Source organism: Kogia breviceps, chromosome X (assembly GCF_026419965.1).
Source record: "Kogia breviceps isolate mKogBre1 chromosome X, mKogBre1 haplotype 1, whole genome shotgun sequence".
Lineage (NCBI taxonomy): Eukaryota > Metazoa > Chordata > Mammalia > Artiodactyla > Physeteridae > Kogia > Kogia breviceps.
The window spans coordinates 118,714,108-118,732,257 of record NC_081330.1 but is presented as its reverse complement, the minus strand read 5'-3'; the positions used below and the strand labels follow the sequence as shown (position 1 = coordinate 118,732,257).

The 18,150-nt window shown below is 48.7% G+C and overlaps 1 protein-coding gene across 17 annotated transcripts in view; it reads right to left on the bottom strand.

Moving 5' to 3' along the window:
* Positions 1–18,150, bottom strand: part of SH3KBP1 (SH3 domain containing kinase binding protein 1) — a 341,435-nt gene that overhangs the window by 43,029 nt on the left and 280,256 nt on the right. For 14 of the 17 annotated variants that reach the window (XM_059050822.2, XM_067023819.1, XM_059050824.2 and 11 more), the window contains 3 exons: positions 15,950–16,001; positions 13,410–13,490; positions 10,324–10,483 (listed from right to left, as the gene is read on the bottom strand). In XM_059050822.2, coding sequence (XP_058906805.1) covers positions 10,324–10,483; positions 13,410–13,490; positions 15,950–16,001 — 293 coding nt within the window. The remainder of the gene's footprint in view (positions 1–10,323; positions 10,484–13,409; positions 13,491–15,949; positions 16,002–18,150) is intronic. The other 3 variants (XM_067023812.1, XM_067023816.1, XM_067023822.1) reach the window with 1 other exon arrangement.

The following is an 18,150-nucleotide window of genomic DNA, read 5'->3' as shown; positions in this document are numbered from 1 at the left end:
CTAAATCGCAGGGAACAGGTTGACCAGTCCAAGGACACCCAGCAGGAATAAGTGGAACCGACAACCCCACAGAAGTAAGGGCAGCACCTACGCTTTACGGACTGCCTGCCACAAGCCAGGCACTAGGATAAGCTCCTTCCACGTATGATTCAATCACCCCAACTGTCCCTTGAAGTATCTACTCTGCATGGCAGACACGGAGCTGTACCACCCAGAGCCCCCTTCTGTGAAGGGCTGGTCGCCCCTGCCAGTGGAAATGCTGCTGGCCCCTCCAGGGACTACCTCAGCTGCAGAGAGCCTCCTTGGCCTTTCCAGCATGGCCCACACTTCACAGTATAAAAGTCTCAGCCATCTCAGCCCAACATAAGACAACTCGGAGGGGCCATTTTAGCCCCAAAGCCCCCATGGACTTGGCCGAGGCTTTGGGGAGCCAGCATCACAACTTTTCTCCCTTTGCCCAAAGCGGCTTCCTTCTCCCTCCCCACAGGCACTGAACCCTACACAGATCTCGCATACTAAAATTTGCTTCCTGGAGGAGCCCACCTGTGCGGCCCTTCTTTTCATTATATAGATCAGGAAACTCAGGCTCAGTGAGATGAAGTCACTTGCTGACAAAAGGTCATAAAACTAGTCGAATGGTGGGGTCTGGATTTGAACCTACTAACTCTGCCTCTGGAGCCCAAGCTCTTGACCGCTTCCCAAAGCTGCTTCACTCAGCTTCCTGGTCCTGGAGATGGTGAGTCACCGAGGATGCCAGGCAGCCTGTGTCACCGCAGCTCACTGCCAGCTGGGTAAATCGCCTTTGCTCCCCGAGTTAAAAAGTACTACTAATAAACAAACATTCCATACCCGACCCACCCAGAGGGGCCTGCTCTTTCCACTCAGACCTGAGACGTGAGATGGGGCACGTGAACAGTTGGAAATGTGGCAGATGCGCCACGTGCATCCCTTGAGAACATGAGCTCAGCCAGTGGCATGCCCCAATTTAGCGCAAGTTGGGACAGTTAAGCCAAGACGTGTGGCCTGGAAAAGATGCTGAAGTGCACAGGAAGCCGAGGCAAGCAAACAAGTAAATAAATAAATGAACAGCAGCAACTAAAAACCACCAAAAAGACCCCACATGCTTCTGGAGGTGAGTGGGGGGTGAAGGGAAAAACAGTGGACTGATTCCTAGCAAGCAAAAGACCCCAAGTCCAGATGATGAATCTTTTTGGCAGTCCCTGCTCCTTGCCCTCAGAAGGCCCTATTACCATAATGTAAATGTCTGGGTTTTAAGTGCGTAAAAACTGTTATGGGGGCAAAAAAAAAAAAAAAAAAAAGGCTGGGAAAGAAAGGAAAGGAAAAAGAAATAGAAAAGCCCCATCCCCTGTACTCAGAAAACCACTGAGGTGCACCCTTTGAATCCTCCATTTTTCCCCAGCTTTCACCCCACCTGGGAGTTATCTACTCATAGGGACGATGACAGATGGCAGCTGTGAAGTTTCCAGAGAAACGACTAGAGACACCCTCTCTTCTCTCTTGCTCCAACCCCGCAACCTTGTTTTATCAGCCCCGTCCTATTGCTCGCCCCACTCATCCTGGTCCAATCATGCGCTGAGGATGTGAGGTCAATGGAGATGAATGCTCTCTCTCTGCTTTCCTGGATGCCTGCTCACAACATCTCAGACTTAGGCTCTGACTATTCAAACTGGGTACTTGTTTTCCTCTTTCTGACTTACTTCACTCTGTATGACAGACTCCAGGTCCACCCACCTCACTACAGTTAACTCAATTTCATTTCTTTTTATGGCTGAGTAATATTCCATTGTATATATGTGCCACATCTTCTTTATCCATTCATCTGGCGATGGATACCGTATGCTAACACATATATATGGAATCTAAAAAAAAATGGTTCTGAAGAACGTAGAGGCAGGACAGGAATAGAGACACAGATGTAGAGAACGCACTTGAGGGCACGGGGTGGTGGGGAAGGGTAAGCTGGGGCGAAGTGAGAGAGTGGCATGGACATATATACACTACCAAACGTAGGGTGGATAGCTAGTGGGAAGCAGCCGCATGGCACAGGGAGATCAGCTAGGTGGTCTGTGACCACCTAGAGGGGTGGGAGGGAGGGAGACACAAGAGGGAAGAGATATGGGAACATATATATATGTATAACTGATTCACTTTGTTATACAGCAGCAACTAACACAACAATGTAAAGCAATTATACTCCAATAAAGATGTTTAAAAAAACCCCAACTGGGTAAAGATTACCCAGCTCAGGTGCCCATTTTATTATGGACCAAGGTCCTGGGCTCTAAGGCTGGGAGTTATGAGCCCAAGGCCACACAGCTAATTGGTAGCAAAGCTAAAACTGGATAGAAGCTTCCTGACGTCCAGCCCTATCTTTGCCCACTACACTTGGGGCGGTAATAATCAAAATGCACATGTTTGATGCTTCTAGAGATTTTTCTCTTGCAAATAAGCAACCATAAGAGGGCTCCGCCCACCTGTGGAGGGAGCAGAGATGAAGCCAGTCCTTCAGAAGCGTTCTGTGAGGGGCCATTACTGCCCGGGGAGGTTGAATCCTTCCTTCAGGAAAGGACAAAATTGCACCAGCAGTGAACCCAATTTCCTTGGCTCATCAGCGGCGGGGCAGGAGGAGCCTCGCTCCCCTTTCCCAGAAATGTGGATCCAAAGGCTCTGCTGATCCTGTGGAGCCCCTACACACTAACCCCACGGCCTAAAATGTGCCAGGAATCACAGGCATTTTTGGACTACGAACTTCCCATCTAAATGTGGGGCAGCCTGAGCGGGGCCAGGGGCGCAGGAAGCAGGAAGCAGAGTGGCTCCCCTGGCAGCTCTCCCCGTGCACTGTGTCCGTGTTTGGATGAGCACAAACAGACTTGGCTGTTTATAGTTGGTGAAGACACGTTGGAAGGTGATGGGACATCGCCCACTCAGTTCCCCTCCAAACTTCTGTTCTCTGTGCAGACTCTACAAGTGTGGGGGGAAACAGGCCTCCGTCTAGAGCCCATTCAGGGCACAAGCCCCAAGCCCCTAAGGCCGAAGGACGATGACACCCGCAGCTCCCATCGGCAAACCCACAGCTGGGCCTCTCAGAGGGGCAAGGGGCTTTTGATGCCTGGAGGAGGGGATCTCATCAGCGCACAACTCTGAGAAAAGCTTGTGGGATGTCACCTGGAGGAAGAGTGTTCCAAAAAAATAGCCCGTGGAAAAAGCGTTATACGAACCAATTAGTACCTGTGCCCGTGCAGGGCGTTCATATCCCCTACTGATTCCTTGCCCGCTTCTGGCCATCACTGGCAGGAAAATCAACGTGGCTCAGCCTGAGCTGAGGCTAAGCCCATCACTACTGTTGTTGGATCTTGCTGCAGGGAATGAAATTTATTCTAGGTGAGGATGGAAAGACGTATGGAGAGAAAGTTATACATACAAATGAAATGAGGCCAGCAAATAAGGTAGACATGTCTACAATGTGACAAGGTATTTTCCCCTGTGGGATTCCTATGCTCCATAAAGCACCCACCCTCCCTCAGTCCCCAGCCTTCCCCGGTGCTCTCGCGGCTCTGCTTCCACTCCCTAGAGACCTCTCGCTGTGTGGTCTGAGGGCATCCGTGTTTCCTTGCTCCCTCGGGGCTGCAGAGCATGACCTGTTTGTCACCATGTGGCAACTCCTCTCCCAACAAGGTCATCCACTGAGCTCTCTCAAGGGAGGAAAAAAGATTGGTTGAGGGCCTCACAAGTGCCAGGAGAAGAACTAGGTGCCCTAGGAGTGGCGATGGAAACTGAGACACAGAGAGGTGTGTACCTTGCCTGAGGCTGCAGGGTGAGGAAGCAGAGGGGGGGGCTTTCCACACTGGTGGGTCTGGCTCCAAAGCCCAGTAAAGCAGTGGGTGGGCAGGAGGCATGTCTGGCCTGGTTACTGTACTTAACTACCACCCAGAAGAGGGCCTAGCCAAATGGAGACACTTGATGAATTTCTGAAATAATGAATGACACCCCACACAGCACACACACACACACAAACACGCACGCACGCACACACAGAGCATACACATACACACTCCTCTCTTATCACTGGATCCATACCTAGCACCAAATTTCCACCTTTCCCCCATAGCCGAGTTTCTCACAAGACAAGTCTACATGTGCTTGGTTGCCCACCTGTTCTTTCTTCAACTCAACCCTGAGTCTGTCTCTTGCCCCCAACTACTGTACAGAAACCACTTGACTGGGATCACCAAGGGCCAGCTAGTGACCAAAGCCCCTTCAGTCTCCCCGGCTCTCACTTTGGTGGAGGTTCTCATAGTGGGTTTGGCTAACCAGCAGCGGCAGCAGCCCGGGGAGCTTGCTAGAAACACAAATTCTCAGGCCTGAACCCAGACCTCCTGAATCAGAAACTTGGAGAGCAGCGATCTGCGTTTTAACAAGACCGCAGGTGATGCCAACGTACACTCAAGCATGAGACCCACTGGCCGGCAGCTGCTCTACCCTCCCTTCTCCTAGCTTCCACAGCCTTGCAGTCCACTCACCCTTTTCCACAGCCCCTCGTCCTTCCTCCACCCGATAAGTGATGGTTTTCCCCACTGCTGCCTGTACTCTCTCCTCTTCTTCTCTGTAATCTCCTGGAGTGATTATAACCATTCCACGCCTGTAACTACCATCTGTGAGCCAATGACACCCACCTCTGTAACTACTAGCCGAGGTCTCTCTCCTGAACTCTCCAAAGACATGTCTTAGTCCTGACTTGTAGAAAAGAAGGGAAACACTCAAACACCACATGCCACATCCCTAGGAATCTTTGAAAAGACATTTAGAATACTTGAGCAATCCAAACTCAAAATGATGGCCTGACCACCCAGGTACACATTCTGCCTGCCTGCTTAGGGAACATTTGTGTGCACTCTAGCTATCTTTCTTTCCCTGTTTTTTTTTTTTTAAATTAAATGATTGCTTAGCTTAGAGCTAATAAGAGCAAAGGTCTTCTTTTGGTGGGCCTAGGGACCACACATCTCACAGAACCAACCAGGACCTAGAAGTTTACTTTCTGCTAGTTTGTATCCTGAGGGGCTTGAAGCAGCTGGGATGCCTGTGTAAATCTAAAGAAAAATTAACTTCTGTGTGGGTAAGTTGGTCTCCAGAGAGACATCTGCTCTTCCCCAAGCACTTAGTTGATGTTTGGCATATAAATGTTTACTTAATCTTTGCCTCAAGCTAAAATGTCTCAGGGCTCAACAGTCACTAATCTCCCAGTGCTTCTCTGGTATCCAGGGCTCCCTCTTCATTACAAGGAAAAAATGTGCAATTCCACTGTCGCTCTCCCTGGATCCGTGTTCCAGTTCTTTCCGTGTAGCCTTCAGCCTTTCGTGGGAAATGTGCCTGGTGTGTTTAAGATCTAAAGCAATAGGCCATCTGCAAGTGGCACGGGTCTGGGAAGCCACTAGGCCTCCTGCCCACAACCTGGTGTCCAAGACCCAATTGCCTACCTTCTCATTGAGATTCCTCCTCTGACACAGGCTTGCACATCTGAAGTCAGTGGACAGTGCCCTCTGCGATGCTTGAGCCACAGTAAGCAACTCCATCCATCTGGAAACTCTTGACCTACTACTGCCCTGACTATTGAAACTTTCTTATCACTGACTGTCATCAACTCCCAGAACACCCCGACATCCACCTGGGAGGACACTGGCTTCGAGAACATCAGCCTCACCTCATTTCAGCTCTTGCCATCTTCCTGAGCCTATGACAGCCATGTTGGCAATCCATCCCCTCCCTCCTCTGGTCCCTTCAGCCCTCAGGACCTTCATTCATCCTCAGTCACCCACATTCAGAGCCCCTCCCTCTGTGGATATGTCCATCTTCAGACCCACTCCGCCTCTGAAGTTGTGGGCACCAACCTCCCCTTCCTGACCAGCATCTCCGGTACTTCCGGCCATCGACTTTCCCCACTTCCTGCTTCCACTCCATCCCTGCTCAGCTCACCTCCTCTTACTTCTTTTAGCTTCACTTCCTTCCTCTCAGTCCCAGAGCCCCTGACTATCAATGAAGCCCCGTCTCCACCAGCACCGCCCTGCCCCGCCCTGCCAGTTGCCTGCCCCTCCACTCAGAGCGCTGGCTGCTCTGTGCTGCAGCAGACAACAGGCACGGCTCCCTGGCAACTTGGGCCAAAGGTCCTGTTCCCACTTGCCCGCTCTTTGGGAAGAAAATCAGGTTATTTACAACTTGGGGTGTCCATGTTTGGGAAGATTAACAAATCTGTTCTGGTCTCTTCAGCCTGCTTCTACCTCTTTCCCCATCGGGTTTATTTTCTTTTGAAGGCACAAACCTGCTCTGCCCCTCAGGTGTCTGGCTCGCTGCCTCACGCTGCATGCAGACTGCTAGGGCTCAGGACAGCCTGCTTCTTTCCAGATTTTCCTTGGATTTTTTTTTTTTTCTTTTGGACCCTTGTCCCAAGTTTCAGGGCCTCTTCTCATGGGGGTTTCTGACCCCATCTTTATTAAATCGATAATACACATTATGAGACATATAACGTCACATGTCCGTGTGTGTGTACACACACACACAAGTTTAGGTGTATTCTGTCGTTTGAAATATCTTTATGATCAAATATCAAAACAAGTGAGTAGGCGCTATACTTTTGAGACTCCGCTTTCTCAAGTGTGAAGATAGAGATAGACAGAATGCTCTTTGTGCCACGACTACCTTAGTTATATGGTGGGCTGGACGAGACCAGCAGACGCTGTCTTTAGGCTGTGAGATAAGAACTGATGCATCCCCAAAGCACAGACTTTCAAACAAAAGGCACTTATGACCTAGCGGAATCTGCTATCATCATTCAATTTTTAAATCAACTCTGGTACTAAATTTTTTGGGAAAAAGTCTCTTTCTTTCTGTTAAATTTCTACCTACATTTACTATCTGGAAGTAAGTATGTTAATGGCATGCTGCTACTTGCTCAGATGGACACAAAATCGCGCAGGTGTCCTAGTTCCTTTAGACATGATTCCTGAAGACCAGGATCTATAATGGCCGAGCCCCACCGTTACTAAGATCCAGAACAGTGCCTGGTATACAGTAGTCCCTCAATCCATTTCTGTTAAGTAAATGCATCTAAAAATGACTCCCCTCTTCCTAAACTTAGGTATTCCTTTTTTCTAAAAGATGCGAGTCCCTGTTTAAATAGAAAGAAATTGATCTCTTCTGGAAGCCACATTTGGCAGCGAGCTTTCTGGCTGGTGAGAGGAAGCCTAAGCCCAGACATTGCAGCTGGAGTGGCAATGCCTCAAGCCTCATTCCCAGTAAGAACAGCAAACGGTGACTGTGCGTCCATGTGTTCAACCATCCGTCTATCCATCCGCCCATCTACCCATCCAGTCAGGTAAATCCTGGCGAGGATTTGGGTTCGCATAGCAGACAATACCCCTTCTTGGAGGACTGCCGACGTAAAACTGTTTGATGGTAACATTCCTACCTCAACTACCTTGGCGGAACAAAACAAGTTCATAAACCAGTATACGGGTTGGTTGTCCGATGTAACTGCTTAGCAAAAAAATATGAAGTGCATGAGATACTGAGAAACAGCAAGCCTTTCGTCGATCTTCTTAAATTTTTTTATGTTGAAATCCATGGCACACTAGATGACTTAGAACAGAAGACGCACATGCTACAGAGCTTGTACAGGGACTGGGAAGGATGACAGGAGAGCAAAAGTGAACAAAATGTCAGCACTGGCACCTCCCCCCCTTTTCGGGAACCACGGCATTCAACAAGTGTATTAAATGAGCCACTACCATATGCTCAACCCCGTAAACCATGTGGAGATGACAAAACACACTCTTGATCTGCTTTAAATCTGGTAAAGAAGTCCGGGGGTGTAAGCATCCTAAGTGGCACAGCACGGGGCCCCGCACCAGGCTAAACACGGGGTGTCAGGCGTTTGGCGGAGAGAGCAATCGTGAGAGATAAGGGAAGGCTTCCAGAAGAGGGGCGTGCTAACCGGGCACTTAAGTCGGGGAGCCCTAACGGATGCATGAGAGGCAGCCAGGGAAGGAGGGTGGCACTGTCAAAAACCTGAGATTCTCATAGCGTGGACATGGTCCGGCAGCACCAATTCCCAGACCTATCCCAGATCTACCGGATCAATGACTGTGGGGGGGGCGACCCAGCAATGTGTTTGAACACGATCTCCAGGTGACGCTGACGCACGCTCAAGTTTGAGAACCAGCAAGTTAGAGCAGGCACCGTCCTCCCTTCAACTGGCTGTGCAAGCGGTCAGAGCAGGTACCGGCTCCTCAAATGCTCCCAGCCTTGCCCGGGTCTGCCACCTCCAGGGACTGGCAGGAAGGAAGCCTGGGGCTTGCCTCTCACTCCCTCCTTTCTGCAAACCAGTGCCCTGGGAGCTTGGCAGGTCGGGGACTGCCCACCCTCTCCCAGGCTGCTCAGATGCCACACACAATGTAAAGAACAGTTACGCTTCCCACTGGCTTCTGTACAAACCCCTCTCGCACGCATCTTCCTCGGTGGCTCGTCCTTCTGACCCACAGCTGGACCTTGGGAGAGCTGGAGGTGGGGGAGAGCTCAGCAGAGGCGGGAGGAAAATGGGGCTTCTGTGAGTCCAGAGGGTCAGAGGTTATCATTCATTCCCTGCTCCCGTGCACGTCTAATCGATGGCTCGCAAGGCCTGCACCTATCTCCCAATGAGACGGCTGAGAGCAGCCTTTGAAGGCGCAGAAACCATTGGAACCACGCTTCGCTTCGGACTGGATCATTAGAGCAGCAGGAATATTCTGGAAATCACTACTGACTTCATCGAAATGCCTGTGGTCCCTGGAAGACTATAAGAAATGGGCAGAGCGTGGCTTCTGTTCTCCTTTCACCCACCACAAAGCGATGGATGACCCCTGCCGCTCCGAGCCTCCTCCCTGTTTGTGGAGCTCATGTTCTCTTTGGAAGCACTTAGGTTTACATAACCTTTTCCTTCTGAAGTGTGAGCTCTGGGCCGACCACGCTACTGAAGTGGCCCTTGCTAAGGGCATTGGGGCTGTCAAGTGGCCTCATCGTGCGTAGGGGCCTAACCCACTCAACAGTGGCCCTGGTCCCATTAGTTTCCCCCGGGGCCATCATAGGGGAGCAGTTGTTTGACTGGATCTTGGGTGACACCAGCCAAATGACACAAGTGAGCCAGCCGCTCCTCCAATGGGCTCACATACCTGAGAAAATTTTGTGTTATGTGCATTTTACCACGATTTAAAATTTTTTTCTAAAATGTAAATGAGCTATTTTTGTTTCACTCCAGTATACCCAGTTTGATACACAATCATAAATAAGACAGTGAAAGTGAAGTTGATTTACAGGCCCGAGGCTACATACTCGGGAATTATATCCTTCCATCCTTTTAGAGGCATTCCATGATCATCCACAATGTACAGACAGGGAAGGTGAGGAGAGAGGGGCAGTGACCTGCTGGGGCTCCCACTCCTACTATGACGTGAGCCTGGAAGCCTGCCTGACTCTAGCACGAGGACACTGAAGCCCCATGACATTCTCACCATGCAAACTTAGCTCAGAAAAACAAAAATTCGGTGAGTGACTGTGTGTTGACAGGTCCATGTATAAAGACCTCTAGGCCACCGACTTGCTCCAGTATATTTCATCAACACGTATAATATGCATGTAACGGTAGAAAGTTCCAGCAATGAACTTGTGGAGAGAACATGACACTTCCTTGTCCCTTGTGGTGGGCATCTCAGGTCTGGAAGGCACAATGTCTAACTCTGATTCCGTATCACTAACACAGGTGTCCAGCCAGCCAGTGAAGAAATCTGAGTTTTGCCAGGCACGCCTCGGAACTCGTGCCTTTGAGGGCATCACAGTTCAGGGACACAGACATGGACACTAAGACAACATGTGTCAGACCGGGTCCTGGGTCCCACCATAGGGCTGCGCAGGCAAGAGCGGAGTGTGGAGGGAGCCTCCCCAGAGCAGGGAGAGGGCCAGGGCATGGGGCTGCCAGTGAGACGCATGCACCCAAGCCAGCAGGACATCCAGGGGTGAAGGCGGGCATGCCACTGCACTTCCGCTCAGAAGGGCAGCTGGCCTTGCTCTAAGGAAGCACAGGGGGAGATCCCCACACGTGAGCAGGGCCTAGATACCAGGGCCTGGATTCTCATCTCTAATCCTGAAACCCACGCTGCACCCCACAGCCTCACACCCACTTCTGCCTGAGTATGGGAGCAAGGGCCCAAGTGGCTGGAGTCCAGCGTCCTGCAGCTGCCCGGCCCCACCCCCGCCCCAGCGTCAAGAGCGGAGCAGTACCTGGTGTGGGTCAGGGGACCCGCTGGTCGCTCCGGCCTCCTCGGGGGCAGAGCACCTGGTCTGCTGAGAGAATTGGTCTTGGGTGGTCGCGGCTTCTTGGGCGGTATGGCAGGAACAGAAGGCTTCTGTAAATCCAGTTTTGGCTCTCTCTCTGGTCTTTCTTTAAGTCATTGTTTAAAGAAGCATAAAGAAGACAGACAGAAGTAGTGTAAGTGACAGTACCGAAGACTGCTTGTTTTCTGCTTAAAAAAATCACTGACGCTGTTTGCCAAGGTCAGGATGGAAGGCGAAGCGCGTCATCTACCCTTGGTCAAGCCAGAAAAAGACCTAGACCATCAGAGCGCACTACTCGCTTTTCCTCATGCTGGTCCCTCTCTCTGCCTGAGGGCCCTTCCAGCCATTGCCCGCCCCTGGAAAACTCCTACTCCTACTTCATTGGGCCCACTCACATTTTGCCTGGCTGAAATGTGACATGGTCATGTTCCCTTCTCAACAGCCGGACCCGCCCTCAGGGGCGGACTTTCCTACTCCCTCTCCTGAGCTGCGAAGCACAGCCCTTTACAAACAGGCTCCACTTGAGTACTTTCTGGGTGTCTGCATGCTTGGCACGGCCTGCAGGCAGTCAGCCCCCAAGGGCAGGGCCCACGTCTGGCCATCTCTCTAGAACCCGCATGGTGCCTGGCACTGAGCAGGTGCTCGGTAAATGGCTGATGGGTTTGGTCAATGACCAGCAGGACCTGTTGGGTGTGGGGAGGAAAGAGGCCTGACGTCTCCCAGGTCAGCTTGTGTAAAGCACCAGGAGCCAACAATTAGTTCTGGATTCTTTCTGTGCACAGTTTCACCTTGGAAGGTAAACTGGGACTTCACAGGTATTTGGTTTCTGAGGGTTTTGGGTGTCGGAGTTATTAGAAAGAAGTTAAAGCCAGATCTGGTGCCATTCTGGGCAGTGCTTGGTGGCAGCTTCATGCTTTATGTCCCCATAGTTCTCTGTAAAGACAGAGCTTCAGAGAGCTGCCCCCTGGAGGACAGGCAGCAACCCTGTGCCCACTTGGAAGCTGCAACTGTGAACACGTTTTACTTGCAAACACAAACTCACGTCGTTTGGGTGACCAGGCAGATTGGCAAAGCTTTAAAAAGCCCATCAGGGGCTTCCCTGGTGGCGCAGCGGTTGAGAGTCCGCCTGCTGATGCAGGGGACACGGGTTTGTGCCCCGGTCCGGGAAGATCCCACGTGCCGCGGAGCGGCTGGGCCCGTGAGCCGTGGCCGCTGGGCCTGTGTGTCCGGAGCCTGTGCTCCGCAACGGGAGAGGTCACAAAAGTGAGAGGCCCGCGTACCGCAAAAAAAAAAAAAAAAAAAAAAAGCACCCATCAGGTATTGTACAGAAATCACTGTGCTTATCCCCACAATATTTCAATAAGGGAACGTGCTCCATCCAGGAATGCTGGGAACTCTTTTACTGGTCCGCAGGGACCAGAGGAGGCACCAGAGGAGGAAGGGCTCTGCTAAAATACAAAGGAGGGGGGATTCCTTCTGCCTCCTGGGAGGGACGGGAGCTCCAGCAGCCTGCAGAATGAATGGAAGAGAGGGTTCGTGCTAAAATACAAAGGAGGGGGGATTCCTCCTGCCTCCTGGGAGGGACGGGAGCTCCAGCAGCCTGCAGAACGAATGGAAGAGAGCGTTCGTGCCCACCTACTAGGGAGGCCCAGTCTCAAGGTGGGGCTGGTTTGCTGTCTTCCCTGCTGCTTCTGACCAGGGCTTCTGTCTCCTGACCCACTGCTGCATAGAACAAGGCATCACGGGAGGGGAAGGCAGCAGAAAAGCGTGGCCACTTGGCCAACGAACTAGGGTGGTTGTTCACACGTAAGCCGAGTACATATGCTAGTCAGCATGGAACAGAGCAGGCAGTGTCCTCATCACAGAGCCTGGCTATGAGCCCAAAACCAGCCATGTGTCTTCCGTGAGGACAGGGGTGGTGTTTGGTTATGTCACAACACGCACACTTTTATCAAAGAACTATTTGTATGGTACACACTCAATAGCTATTTTTTCATTGATCTGTGATGCAGACCTGGCCTTCACAATGAGCTTCCACAACTCAAGTTTTAACTGTTCACTGTGAAAGACAGAGGTGTAACTTCCTAAGAACTCGCAATGTTGGTAAAACTTCCGGCAGGCTGATATAAAATATTAAATTTCACAATAAAATTTCATGAGGCCACCCAGGAGCATCTCCAAATAATTACATTCATTAATTCAGCATTTCTCTCGTGACTTACAAAATAACTGCTTTTTAAAATGGAATTTGCTCTGCCTCCTGTTCATAATAATAACGTAACACTTTCCCTGTAAAATGTGTGATCAATCAAATCTTAGACACCTAATAAAATGAGTCCTTCCACAGCATGCGGATTTCTTTGGGAGGCACACGCAGACCACAGGAGTCAAACACATTCATAAAACTGACTGTGTGATACAGGTTACGGTACTTCCCTGAAAATGACCTTTTTGACCCCGTGAAGGGGACTGTGGGCACTGGGCTGCTTCTCCCCGTTTTGCCATGCCACCCCCCCCCCCTCAACATTCCTGACCGAGGATGTGTCTACAATATAGTAGCCAGAGTCAAAGGCCCAGCAGTGACTGACAGCTTTCATTTGGCTGGATGGGAATTTCTCTAAGCCGCACCCACCCAGCAGCAGCTAATGAGCACCTGGGGCACTAGGCTGGCTGGGAACCTTGGCTGGTACAGCGGGGCCCTCTAGGAACCTACAGTCAGCATGCGGACTTCAGGATGCTGCTGGCGTGGGGAGGGCGGTGATGGCAGGAAGACTGGGATGGAAGAGCCCCAACGTGTTAAGTGATTAGGCTGGTTGTTTTTCATTTGATGAGAAATGCTGGCCCAAAGAAGCACCACATAAACCTCTCTCCTATTTCTTTAGAAACAGGAAAGTTAAAAGCAATCAAAACAAAACCATAATCACCATATTCCAAAGGAAAAGCAAATTCTGTGGGTAATAGGGACTAGCCCTGTGACAGACAGCTCTGTCTCCTGCCGTTCTAGAAGTGCCAACGAAGACCTGATCTCATACCTTTTTCTTCTGTTCTATTTGGAAGCGTTTCTGGCCTTTCAGGAGGTATCTTTTTAATTTCATGTTTTCTTTCAGTGGTACCTGGCGGGGAAAGGATGGCAATGATTAGGAAATGTTTCCCCCATCCATTTATTAGATGCACTAGCATTTTAAATATTTATCAGGTACAGCAAAGTCAACAGGTTTTTTTCCTTTCCTAAGCTGAGTGCTGGTGTTATCTGGCAAACACAAGCTGCTTAGAAACGGAGCAGAAACCACTTCTGGCGTATGTCATTAAGTTTGCCTGCCTATGCATCCTTCATTTACAAGAACACCACTAATATTTATTGATATTTAAATCTGACTTCCTTACGCATCAAAGTAGTCACAGGAGACCACTTGGTGTGGTTGGGGAATGTATATAAATAAATAAACAAATCCACGGGCATAAGAAGATTGTTGTTTTATGCCACCAAATTTGGAGTGGTTTCTTACGCAGCAATAGTAACTAGAACGTGTATTTTTTTTAAATTGAAGTTTAGTTGACTTACAGTATTATATTAGTTTCAGGTGTACAACAGTGATTCAATATTTTTATACATTACACACAATACAAAGTTATTTAAATATTATTGACTATATTCCCCATGCTGTACATTACATCCCTGTGACTTATTTATTTTATAACTGGTAGTTTGTTACCTCTTAAACACATTTTTAAGTGGAGGGAGGATGTACAGAGAAGATACGGTGGTTCTCCCTAGGTCCTTTGCATCTGAATCCCTCATGTATTACATTTTCCCAAATGTGCCAATTCACCCTTCCTCTTAACACGCCTGGAGCACAGCTGCTTCCCGCACCAGGGAACTTCATCAATGCCAGTGGCCTCAGGTCCGTAAGGGTACTTGGAAAATAGCTAAAGCATGAAACCCATCACAAGTAGTCCTCTGATTTATGGACTTGGTTGAGTACTTGACAAACTCCTTATATGACCAACCCTATGGATGTGTGCTTGGTACTAAAATCTCAATTACACAGCATCAGAAGCCAAAAGAACTTAAAATAAAATCCACTGAACACACACTTTACCTTAACTCTTTAATGACTCACTAAAAGTTAAACACTGTATCTGATTTCTATCAATTTTGTACCTGATTTTTTTTGTCAAATAACCAAACACAAGGAAAACAGGAATATCTACCTCCCCATTACAAAGCAGTTCCCAAGATTATACAGCAGGATAAATGAGCAGTAGTAGTAATCTAGGAAGATTAAATGCCCCTAGAGAACCAGCACAACCTTTTCAAATTGTCTTAAAAGGATAAGAATTTGCCTACCATGCTACAATCTGGTCTCCTAACGCTAATGAAGAATTTCAGTACCATTCCTAGAGACACAGGAGGAACCGACAGTCCTACTACCATGAAGAATCCAACCCTAGTTACATTCTAGGCCACCTGAGCCTGGGACCACTCAACTCACCTCCTCGGTCTCTAACCTGTCACCAAGGCTTCTAGGGAAAAGGATCTTCAGAAAAAAAGCAAATCAATAGTGTGCTTTAATTTCAGCAAAATAAAACGTTTATCCAGCCAGAACCACTAGGTGGCAAAATTAAACTGCTCAACACACACAAGGATGGGGACTGAGCAGGAGATGTAATTAACATCCCATTTGGGGGCTTAATCTCTGTAATTCTCAACTATGCTGAAGGGAATGGGAAAGGAATGTGAGGTCAAGCTGATTTTTTTCCCCCAACTTGGTGGGCCAAAAGAACGGGAAAAACATCACTCCTAATAAATCTGTTGAATAAACCAATCTGGAAATGTATTCATACTTTAAATGCTACAGAAGTATCATAACTATGCATGTGTAGAATTAAAAATACCCCTATTCTTCTTCAGTTTTTGTTGTTAATTTTTTAAAATGCCACGTAACTAGTTATTCACGGAGGAATTTCTCCCTAAAATTTGTTTCAACAATGATAAAGAGGAGTTCTACCGGGAACTAGGAATGCTCATCTTTATGCATGAGACGCCAGTGTACAATGAGTTACCAAGTGTCCAACAACATCAAGTCTTCCTATAGTATTCAACCTTAACATCTGAGCCACACAAAAAAAGTGAATTAATTGGATTCTTTTCCAGATGAGAAAAGAATCATGAGGGAGGGAAAGTACTGCTGGAAAAACATTTTTTGTTGCTGGGGGCAAGTGAAGTAAGTACAAATTTTGGTTAACCACCCGGGACAGAAATCGAAAATTCAGCACTGCTATGCATGCCCAGCGAAGCTGTGACCCACGGGAAGCAGCCTCTCCCCAGGCTGACCCTCGACGGGCAGGCACAGGCAAAGCAGACAACCAGAACCTCTCTCCACAAAAGGGGTTTATTAAAACAATAAAAATAAAAACAAAGCAAACAAAACTGGTTTATTCCGAAACAAAGTCTTTCTGGTCATTCTCTTTGGGAGGCTATAACAGGGATACATTTTAATGATATGTTCCTTTGTTAGGGAAAACAGTTAAGAGAAAGACAGTGTGTTGACGGAAGCGAAAGGTACATTACCTGCCCCTTGCTTGATGACGGGAGCCGATGGAGGAGGTGGCTTCTTGGGTCTCTGAAAAATTAATCAAAATGATACCACATGAGATTGTTGGCAGGCCTGGCCTCTCACATAAGGACCACAGACAGTGTTTTCTAGATGTAGTTTGGACAGTCCAGAGAAGCTCTCCAAAAAAATTGAGCAATTCTCTCTCCAAGGATGTCAGGTTTTGGCACCTTTAAACAAGCACTAAAATAAATTCAGTCTGCAAAACAAAGCTCTGATGGACAAATGAAATACCATTTCCCCCTTTCTAAATCTGTAACAGCCTTCTGGAAAAGCGCGGCTCAGCAAAAATGGCCTGAAACCAGCAAGCACAATGGTACTCCTACGCTGAAACCGCATTTGCAATTAAGATTTAATCTGCTGAATAACCAAGCGATTCAGAAAGAGTCACTGGGATGGCTCTAAATTAGATCCGCTCTGGATGTGGGACCTGCAACAAAATGCAGGCTGACGGGCCCCTGTGGCTGGGTAGGGTTCTAAGCTTTCTGCCCCTTTTCACCCCAAGGCTGGTAGGCCATTTGCCAGGTTTCCCCACAGACCAGTCATACCCTGGAAACTGGAAAGGAGTTTCTTTGCATATCAGGCACTATCTGTTTTTCTCTCACACCCTATCATTCTGGAGGGGATGAGGCGGCAATGCAATCAATGGCATCTCCTTGGCTGTAGGTGGGAGACAGGCTGGACTTGGCAAATGTCCGAGGGCCGAGAGTCCAGCCAGGGCACAGTTCTTGGACACCATTCTTGCACAGGGGAAAAGGGGACCAAAGGCAAAGAGAGAACCATCTCATTATCAACATCATTAAGGAAAGATGGAAATGGGGGGAGGGTTTGAGCATATGATCCATGTTGCTGCTGATACCTGTCCTGACTCTCTCTGGGTATCATATACTTGTGACTTTAAAAAACCTCCATGGACTCTCTTCTGCATGCTGAAAAAGTACTGATGTGACCAGCAAAAGCATCCGACCACCCCCAGCCCAACCCACCAGTGCCTCCCGGTGCCTGATGCAGTAACAGGACCCAGGAAAAAATGGTTTTAAGTAAAACCCACAGAATACGAGACCCACAAAGAACTGTCTCAGGGATCATCACAGCACGTAGGCTCTGGACTTGACATTTCAACTTTGCTCTTTACTAGCTGGGTGATTTGGCCAAGTGACCCCAAGTAAGAGTATAATATGGTGGGCAAGAGGCGGGGCTCCAGAATATGGCTGCCGTTACACATCCCGGCTCTTTCAGTTTTTAGCCGTGGACCCTGGGCAAGTGACCTCACCTAGACGAAATTTCTCATCTGTAAAACGATAATATTACTTCCCTCTTAGGAGGAGGCGGTTTCAGAGAGGGAGTCAGTAAGCACTGCCTTGCCCAATCCTCGTGACAACTCTATAAGGAGTGATATTATCATGCCCATTTTGCAGATGAAATAATTGAGGCTTCAAGAGATGAAGTCATTTCCCCAAGTCACCGGGCTAGTAAATGGGGCAGGGGGCCAAGAGTCCAGTCCAGGGCTACCTGCCCCATAGGAATGCCCTTAACCACTGTGAAGGGGCCATCCTGCCAGAGGGCATCCACAAGACAAACCATCTCACGGCCATAAACCACACAGAGTTTACAAAAGCGCAAGAAACTGTAGTATGTCAACATTAAGTGGAAAAAAAAGGGTACTGAATTGCAGCTACAGTATGAGCTCAACCATGTTACAATATATTCAGAAAGGGAAAAAGACTGGAAAGAAAGAAATTTATAGTGCTGATCTCTTGCAGGATTATGAGTGCATATGTGTTTCCTTCTTAATATTTTTCTGTACTGTTATATGCATCCAAACTTCATTATAAAAAAAAAAAAAGAAAGAAGGATGCTCCAAGGGCCACCTCCGCATGGGTACAGGCCCTCCACCCAGAGCTTACGACTCTTCCCCTGTTGCCAGCTTCTTCCAGCTCTCTACCCTGACTCCTTTTTCCTTCCTCTCTTCTCTGTCTTTGTAGAAATTAGACTGGGGACAGATGTGTGTTTACCTAATGAAGTTGAAACTCTGCCAATTAACCTTCCTTTACCTCTGGATCAGAGTAATTTCTTATGCAGGAAACTGCCAACACCCTGTGGCCTAATTCTTCCCAGCTCAGCCCCAGCAATGCCCACCCCCTGGACGTCTTCCTCA